At 44.0% G+C, this 9,950-nt stretch overlaps 1 protein-coding gene across 1 annotated transcript; it reads right to left on the bottom strand.

Annotated features, from left to right (window-relative positions):
- Window positions 1-2,014: 2,014 nt before the first annotated feature.
- F5J12DRAFT_785553 (uncharacterized protein) lies at window positions 2,015-5,850 on the bottom strand (the record flags this gene model as incomplete). Its single annotated transcript, XM_051743260.1, has 12 exons — window positions 2,015-2,104; window positions 2,126-2,185; window positions 2,240-2,320; window positions 2,581-2,813; window positions 2,861-3,145; window positions 3,195-3,373; window positions 3,555-3,604; window positions 3,651-3,856; window positions 4,196-4,372; window positions 4,642-5,075; window positions 5,522-5,594; window positions 5,796-5,850. 12 exons carry the CDS (start codon window positions 5,848-5,850, stop codon window positions 2,015-2,017), a joined length of 1,923 nt encoding a protein of 640 aa, XP_051596412.1.
- Window positions 5,851-9,950: the final 4,100 nt, after the last annotated feature.

Raw genomic sequence — 9,950 nt, 5'->3', positions numbered from 1 at the left:
GCAGTGAGCAGTGAATAACTGCATTTGAGTGGGTGTAGCCATATGCATGAGTAGTTGCTGACATGATCAGGTTCACTCAATGCTGTGCTCCAAATGTCCTATACATATCATTGCTTGAAATAGTCATGGCACCCAAAGAATGCTATTCAAATTGTATCCAGCAATCATACTCTGCAGGTCTCAAGTGTTGTATTATTTCTCAATCTCATGTCCTTCTACTATGATTTTATTTGAAGCAAGTCTTGAGATGTGAGGCAAGGGGACACAGGTAGGGGGTAGCACATGATTGGTAAGCAGCCACCAAGTGTAGATAAGACAATACTAGGTGTAGAACTTCAGATCACAACAACACACTGCATAATTGCATAAATTTTTGGTACTGTTCTCTAGATGATACACAGGGCTCCAAGGATATGAATCTTGTGTGAAGAAATATGCAATAATAGGCTTCCAATCTTACTTATATGTGCAATGAACATCTGGAAGCAGAGGGCTCTCTACTGCCCAAAAAGCATTGAAAGCCTGCTGGACAATTGATGTATAGAAGACCACTATTGGTTTGCTAAGGTGTACAGATGCCTAGATCACTTGCAATTTTGATTGTATATGTGAAATCAGCCTATGCTTTTTCATGCTTATACCGTGCTAGAACTAGTCTAATTTTTACACCAGGACCTACATCTAATTTCCCTGATTCTGAATCTGCAAAAATTGCGGTGATCCAACTTGAATTGATTGAGATATCAAAGTTATAATACTTAGCTACTACATGTGTGTGATTTTGGTTATTTGGCCTTGCTCTCAGTTTTGAAAATAGCTGTAACACAAGGAGCAACAAGGCACAAACACAGTAGCTAGGACTGCAGGAATTGTATATACAGATTGAGGCATCATGTACAGTGCCTAACAGCAATGGACATGTGATGGACATTGGTACCATATGTGATTTGACCCTGAACCACCCCTAACAAAGAGTTGATAAGTGGCCAGTACTGAAATGTAACAGTAACAGCTGGGGAAACTGACACGAAACTATGGGATGCAGTAGAGGACTCCCAGGCAATCAGGGAGAAAGAGGGAAAATGCCAATTGGATCACCCAATCCTGGTGTATACACTAAACCACCTCAAAACCCTTCAAACACAAAAGTGGGAATATCTCAACAATGAGCAAGCAGAATTGGGTGAACAAGGGCACCCCAGAAATGGGTCAGTGAGAGGGATTTGTGGCTCAAAAAGCGAGAGAAGCAGTGTGGATATGCATGAGGTATGATGAGAGGACCTCAAGGGGTGGGCCTTGCCACAAAAATGTGAACATCTCCATAACTACTGCACCAATCACAACAATCTAGACATCTCTGGGGAGTCATCATCTAGTAGTGCAGGTCTGCAAAAGAGTGAGAGATGTGTCAGAGAAACCACTGAGATACAGCCCCAAGATGATAGGGGTAACTCCAGGCAAGCGAACAAGCAGGTGACAACCTCAGGACAACAGCTGGGGTGATCAACATGGGCCTCAGGAAGGCAGTCAGGTACTTGTAGATAAACATGGAAAAAAAGGAGCCACCATGATCAGACCATTGGATCCTGAGCTATGCATGAAACTGTCTCACTGCCATCCAAACATGAAAACAGTGATATCTCAATAGCAGCTCCATGGAATTAGACAAAAGAGGCCCCCCAGAGAGGTCTCAGTGAGGGGAATGAGTGGTGTGAAAAGCGATAGGAAAGGCACAGGACTGAGTGGAGAGCCACAGACTTGTCCCCCAAATCTGATGGTAACATCATCACTGACACCAGTGACATCAATATACAAGTGGCACATGACAAATATGTTGTAGGGGAAGCAAAAACTACACTAGTAGTAATCTTCATTTATATACTCCTCAGTGAAGTCATCCCCATATTGTGCAGCATTACTCCTGTTAACCCAATGAGGTTCATCTGACTGGGTTGGAGGGTAGTAGTCATCAGTATATGGACTGTTGTAGTAAGGATGGTTGGTTTGAGACAGATCATGATGGAATCCTTGGTGAGACAGAGGAAATTGATTGTGGTGGCCAGAAGGTAATGCCTAGAGAGAATGCAAGTTGACAGTAAAACCTCTGCAAAATTGAATTACTCACATGATATGGGATATTAGATGGGCCAGGATCACGATAGTTTGTACAGTCACCCCAAGAATCCTACATAATTTTTCCTTAGTCTTGTTACCAAAAGTCAGAGACCTGGATACTCACTTGTTGTCTGGGAAAAGACTGCTGGGCTGGGCCAGCCTCCCACACGTGAGGACAGCTTGGAAGATTATCCTGATGTAGATCCTATATGATGCTTCATTAGTCTTGTTATCAGACCATAGGAACCAAACCCTACCCCATATTGTGGAGCCAGCATGGGAGGCTTGGATGGGCCAGGCTCTCAAGTGTGCACATTGCTTGGAATTGTGGATGGGTCACAACGCGAATCTTGTGCAATGGGGCACACATCCTGGCATTGATTGCATGGCACAGTTCAACAGTCAGACTGTAAAGCCTTGCAAACATCAGCAGATACCAGATATTGAGTAAAGAGCAGAATTCACCTGGGGACCAATAGTATCATGATTTGATGCCTCCATGCAGGGTTGCTTCTGAGAGGGAAAAGGGAGTTGTTGCTGTTGAAGGACCTCCGTGCCTTGCTGCTGGTGATCCATTTCCTTGAGGGACTTCTGCCACTCTGGATCATCTGAGATCTGCCACAAAACAGTACCATCAGTAGCTTTGACAAGTGTGATCTCACCCTTCAAAGGGTCAGCATCCAAAATATTGATCACCTCTACACAGAACTTCAGCATCCAACTGGATGACTAAAATGGGGAATACCTTTGTTCCAGCACTTAATCTCAATTTCCAGCACATCATCCAGACTATCTTGTTCTTCCTCATCATCAGTTTGCCTGTCATACAAAAGACCCAGTTTTCTCTGAAGGTAAGGTACTACAAGTTGATGAAGAGGGCCAGCCTTAAGTTTCTTGTACTCAAAACCAGGGCCCAGTGGAGATACACCATGGGACCAGTTGATGATAGTGAGGTGGCTCTTCTGCAAAAACTCAAGAAGTTGGTGCCAGGAAACTTTCTGGGGATCACCAACTTCAATGCCACATGTGACTGAGCAAAGGATTGAGATAAATGCATGTACAGCACAAGAATAACTCACCATGAAGATCTCTCAATGCAGCCAACATCTTCTCCTTCATCATGCTTCTGAATACTCTGTGGTTGCAGTCTCTTGGAGTCTCCTTTGTATGGCAACATAGTTCCAGTGCAGAATCCACATCTCCAATGGAACTGGTGTTGGCCACCCTGGCATCCACACCATCACTGTTCCTGAGACACCTACAACAATCCAATGAGGTTGAATGAAACATGCAAGAAATAAACTTACTTGAAAATCACAGTATACTTATCCATGAGTCACCAGACATTGATGCCACTTTCATTGATGAAGTTTCTTATCATCTTAGAGCCTCCAAATATGCCAGAAGTTTGACATCCTGCAGGGTCCTGTCCAACATACATTACTGCTCCAACTATCTCAATATCCTCAAGATTGGCCCACACCTCCACCTGTGGAACAATCAGAATCAATGGCTGCACAGTTGCAACCACATACCAATCCAGAAAATTGTGTCTTTGCATTGTCCACTCTAGCTGCAATAGATTTGACAGATTGGTTAGTTGGTACAGTGGAGGAGCTCTCACTCCACTCATAGACAGCTTTTAACTTTTCCCTCCTTGCTGCAAAGTCATCCTTTGGGATGCCTATCATGAGGGTGTTGTACTCCTTTGTAATCAAATTGTTGATTGAATTTTGATCAGCTGGTCAGGATGTTAGAATGGTAGATGTGAGAGGGAGGAAAGCCATACCACCATCTGGTTTGGGCTGTGTGGCCCAATACCACAAGTGGAAGAGGTTGGCCTCATTAATTTTGGTATGACAAGTTTTAACACTAAATCCCACAGCAATGAGTATGTCACATGTAGACCACCCATGCTGTCAGCCAAGTTCTTCTGCCATCATCTTGACGTCCTTTGCAAAAGCATGTATTTCATCTAATGCTGCTGTGGACAGATTCCCTGGCTTCTGGAGGTTTGGGAGTTGGGTGTCATGGTCACTGTGGTTTGCAGCATCAATGTCCTCAGCATCTATAGCCCTACCTTTGTCCTTCTTCTGAAGTCTAGTATAGATTGGGCCACCTTCTTGCTGAGGATGGACAATGTCCCCTACAGGATGGGCAGAGTCATGAGACTTGTATGCAGGTAGCAAGGATGGGGGAAGTGGGGACTGGGCACAAGAAATGGTCTGAGCATTGCAAGCATGTGCATCATCATCATCTAGGAGTCAACATGTCAACATGAGGCAGATGCATATATAGATGGTAACAGAACAGGATCACAACAATTTTTTATCTATTTAACAACCGAGGGAATGATGGGTGGCAGGAAACAGTCACAAGTATCCAAAGCACCAAGCTTTGAAACACAAGTGGGCACCAAGCCCACCATTGCATGACCAGAGAGGCACCAAACTCCAAAATCAAAAGAAATGAGAATTATCTGAAAAAAACATGAGAGAACAAGGGATACGAAATGGAATAACCTACCATGGGAGTTGCTTGAGCTCTCTGTCTCCTTGTCATCATTGCTACCAGGCAACCAGTCATCCTCTTTCTTGCTACTGGATGGAGGGTCATCCTTGTTCTTGCTACCAGATGGCTGATCATCCTCATTGTTGTTACTGGAAGGCTGGTCATCCTCATTTTCATTGTTGTCAGGATTCTCCTCCACCTCCTCCATTGCAGAGTCCTCATCATGGATTTGGTTGTCCAGGTGCAGGGAAGGGGAAGGGAGCATTGGGGTGTTCATGATGGAAGGATGAGGTGTCAAGGAGTGTCTTCTATCTCTCAGGCCAAACATGTGCTCTTCCCAGCCTTTGGGAGGCTGGACTGCATGCCATGATTTTGGTTTTCCAATCATATCCTCCAGAGTAGATTGCCATGAGTGGAAAACAACATTAGAGTAATGGATGAGAAATATACTACAAGATGTACCTCTGAGTGTTGCACTCCATTGTTAGAGACAACAGCACCACCTTTTTTTACTCATTTGGAAACTGGGGCATTTTGTGAGGATGGAATCCTTCAGTTGTGAAGAATGCGAGTGTTCAAGTCAGCAACAGAGTCCCTTGAAGGCTCCAGGATATCAGCAGAGCAGGGCATGGTTGTATGGGGGTGTTGAGAAAAGGGGGGAGGCAAGGTGAGTATTTAAGGTCAGAGCATGTCAAGCCAAGATGAACCACATGGGAAAAAAAATCCATCTAGAACATGTTGTCTCAGCATGCAAAGTTCTGGGTATAGCATCAGCAAGGACATATGTAACAATGAAAAGAGGACATGACATAAGGGGGATGAAGGAAAAGCATGCAGGAAAGAAGTGGTTGTAATGCATAGCAAGGATGACACACCTATTAAAATGGAAACATACAGGTGGAATTCCAATTGAAATCCAGAATGGCAGTATTCCATCTGTGTGACCCAGAAAGTGGGTTTCCTCAGGACTGAAAAACCACAAGAGTTCATCAGTATCCAGCAATAGAGAAAGGAATGGGCTTACTAGACAGAAAATGAATTGTTCAAGCCCCTAAGGGTGGTCACTGATGAGAGCAGGGTTGATGCAGTCTGATAGATGCAGTCCCTTTGATGTGATCAATAGCCAAATTGAGCATATAATGTAGACCAAATGTCAGAGGTACAATGACCTTTGGGCAAAGTTGTTGCTGAAATGAATCTCTGGTACTGAGTGATGAGGGTCATTGTTGTCTGTGCAATTGATCACCAGATCAACACCAAGACCACCCTTGAAGGCTCCAAGCCTTCAGGGGCTGTCAAGGGCACCAAGCCCATGACATTTAGCAGAGAGACACTCCAAGCATTCTGCTGCTAAGTGGTAGAGATTGAATGGTAGAAATTTATGAAGGATGGAAAGTGCTGAGTTGTGACTTGCTTCACAATCAGGCTGCCATACACAATACATGGCCTGGGGATTTATACTTTGTAGTAATTAATTGGAGACTACCATGAGAAATATTTGCCAACAGATAATACAATAGCTGTTAGTCTTTACATGGATATGGTAAAAAAAATTCTGGTGGGAGTATGCATGCAGTCATCTGCTAGATATGGAACCCTTGCTTCATGATCTGGGTGGCTGCAGACAAGAATAGTGGAGGGATCAGTTGAGTTAGGTGGTGTTAGATGTATCAATACTGGCAGTGCAGGAAATACCATGTAAATGGGGATTGAGGGGGATAAGGTGGCAGGTGTACACTCTGCAGGACAACAATCCTGAAACCCCCAGACTCGATGGGCATAATGCTGCTGTGGAGTATTTGGGTTGCAAGCTGGATGACCCTATGAAGGCTGCAATATGATCAGTCCAGAAATGTCACTTAAGAACATACTCACCTTCAGTGCAAGATCTTAGTAACAAAGCACTTGCTAGCATTTCAGTGTCTGCTGCATTCAATTCAAGGTTTCTGATCAGAGTAATTAGAGTGCCTGTGCCAAAATGTGTTAGTTGTCAGGAGTTAGTTAGAAAAACATGTACTAAGGTTGCTAGAGCTTATATCCAATCCAGTACTGGGCGAAGGTATTTTGGACATGGTGGGTCAGGGAATGGGAAGGAAAGGCTGGAGAGTGAATGCACAGAGAATTGTTAGTATGATGGCAGATCTCCAGCAGCAGGCTACCTTGATCCCTTTCCCCATTTGTTGGAAGCCATTGCAGGAAAACCAGAAGTTTGACCATGATGAATCATGCACTTAGATGTGACACATTAGAACCTTGCATGGTTGATCATGAGGAAACCTGGAGAAAATTTGTAGTAGAAAGGAGAACTTGAGATCAACAATCAGAATCACTGCCCTTGAAGGTAACATTGCACCAAGTCTCCAATACTGTAGAGGACCATGCCACATATTTGATTGGCAGGGATGGATATGAACAGATGTGTTGCTAACTCAAATCTTTGGGACTAAAAGGCAAGGGGAGAACTGCACTATTATCTATGCAATTGATCACTGAATCTGTACCAAGGGTAGATGAGTGGGGAGACAAGGGTGTCACTATAGAAGGCATATACTGGCCAGGCAGAATGATGGAGTGCAGCTGGAGGTGGGGAGAACAATGGACCTAGTACATGTAGTATGTGCTGGTAAATGGGTCAGTAGACTGCAAAGCATAATAACACATAACTTAAGTTGAAAGCACTGACCTACAAAACCTTCATTAATGTCACTGAAAGATGGGGGTCAGTCTTGACTGTCATTGTGTGATTGATTGTTGGATCCACTGGACACCAAGGCCACCCTTGAAGGCTCCAAGCCTTCAAGGCTGTCAAGGGCACCAAGCCCCTGACATATGGTAGAGGAATGCACTGAGCATTCCCCCAATGCCATGTGGAGAGCATACAAAAGATGAGAGTGTTGCTAAGTACTAGCTGCAGGTGGTGCAAATGTTTGTTTTGGCTGTGATGATGTAACAATTGTGCAATTGTGAAATGACATGTTAAAATTCTGTCATTCATCAAAACTTTAGTCACATTGGTAAAAGTGGCCAAATCTATTAACAAAGTAGCAACGGTGCACTAGTACTTGTAACTAGGACTTGCTATAAGTAGCTTATCAACATGTCATTACTGTAATGCATGAATGCATCTCCTGTGAATATTACAATAGGCAGTCCAGAACATTGAGGAATGAAATATGGAACACAAAACTTATATCTAATCACTCAATTATTTGACAATTTAGAGCCTAGACTCAATGTCTTCCTCAAGCACGCTGTAAGTCAGGTGTTGCATTCATTTGTGGTGCAGGTCATGTGCACAGCAGTACCCATAATATTTCTCACTACTACTAGTAAGTGCTACCTACTACTTCAAGTTGTTGACACCCCTCTGTATAAACCAATTCAGTGCAAGGTAAGTTTCCCTCTATCTTTTCCATCTTACTTTTCCAGATGGCCTGGTCACTCTTTCCATGAATGTTTGGAGTGTCTGTCTGTCAGGTCTTGGGGGTTTGGTGCCTGCAAGTTCTTGATAGGCTTGGGGCCTATCAAGATTTATCCTTGCAGTTTCTTGGGCATTTCTTCATTGAAATTCAGGTGTTAACATAGTCTATACATGTGCAGAGTCAATACACCAATCATCATCACCTCTTTGTCAAGAAGACATTTTTTGAAAGTAAGTTTTTATTCTCTTTCATTCATACTTTTCTTTCAAACATCCAGTCAACTTATGCTGTACTCAGAGCCAAACATTTGGAGCATTTGTCTGCCAAGTGCTCTGGGGTTTGGTGCCTCGCAAGTTCTCAACAGGCTTTGGGCCTATTGAGGGCAACATTCTCATTTCATTTCAGTTACACTGACCTTAATGCTACATGATTCATTTTTTTCTCCCCTCATCATCATCTCTGTCAATTTAAGTAAGTACTGACTGACTTCTTTTGTTTCCAGGATGAATGTAGCTAGCATTTGCCCTTATGAATTGTCATTGTGCAACTGCCCTGGTGATGGTGCATTCTTGCTGTCCCTAACTCAGCTCAAATTGATTATCATTATTTTCAGGGAGATGGGGTGCACTCAATGCATGTGTCCTAGCAAAGTGTGATGACCACTGGATCACATCACCAAACACTGACTATGTCCCCAACCCTTCATCTTCGATGGAGAAACAATCACACCCCTACATGATGGATGGTTCAGCCATATAGACTGTTTTCAATGGCCACAGTTGTTCACAGAATGCTACACATGGAATCCATGTGTCCCCTGGAAAGTGGCCATGGAGACAACCCAATGTGGAAGTGGCTGTGGTGGAACATTACCCAGTCAGTAGAGGATTTTGTGCTGGAAAGAGGGTCTGCCTTCAAAGTTGGCAGCATTCATGCTGACAAGTGGAAGTCAATGGAGACTGTTTATAATCAACTAGACAAACATTTGCAAGATTGGCTAAAGATGCACCCCCACTACAAAGGTCCTCTGAGACCTGATTCATGGCTGGGGTCATGTTGGTGATGTCTCCTGCAGCTGAAGGTATGATTTTTTTCTGGTTCAGATTTCATTAATTAAAATTTTCTCTAGCAAATCCCATTCACATTTTGAGACACAGTCATATTGGTCACTTTTTGTCAATGCCTCCTCCTAGATGTCTTTGGCATGCTAGAATATCTGGACACAGACCTCGACCCTGCTATGGGCACTTTCATCAATTCATTTGACTGCTGGATCTGGGCATTCATGACAGACCCCAACATTTGCCAGCACCTTTTGAAATACATGTGCCTGTCTGGATGGTCTGGAAACCCAATCATGTACCCCCAGACATGCAAGTGTTGAAGACCATCAAGATTATGTGCCCTCATGACATAGTCATGGATCCAGAGGTTTTTGAGGTTGGGCAGATGCTGAAATGGCACAGTGCCTGATACCACCCTGGTGAATTGCACCACAGGCACACTCAACAAGGCCCAGCGATTGGGCTCAAGCAATTTGTGGCTCCCTGGCCAGAACCACCACACACCAGCAGTGGTGTGGCCTTGACTCCCACAAGCACAGGTCCCATGGCTTCCAATGCTGCAAGTTCCAGTGGTGAAAGTTCAAGTATGGGAGCTGTTAGGACAGGCAGGGCTTGACAATGTAATCAGCCATGTACATATCCTATTCATTTTGTCTCAGTGTGTTTAACATTTTGCTCAGATCCCCCTGTGGGCTTGAGAGGAGCCAAGCCATTGGTCATTCTGAATCCCAAACTGTGGGAAGACCTTGGTGATCCAGCTGCTCCCCCTGCTATGTCCACATGGCACACTGCCCTGAAGGACATGAATAAGGATGCAAAAAGGGTTAGTCCCAACACA

This window comes from Pisolithus orientalis (genome assembly GCF_024613125.1).
Source record: "Pisolithus orientalis strain OTSU chromosome Unknown F5J12scaffold_39, whole genome shotgun sequence".
Lineage (NCBI taxonomy): Eukaryota > Fungi > Basidiomycota > Agaricomycetes > Boletales > Pisolithaceae > Pisolithus > Pisolithus orientalis.
Note: the sequence above shows the minus strand (reverse complement) of the source record. Positions and strands in the feature narration are given on the sequence as shown.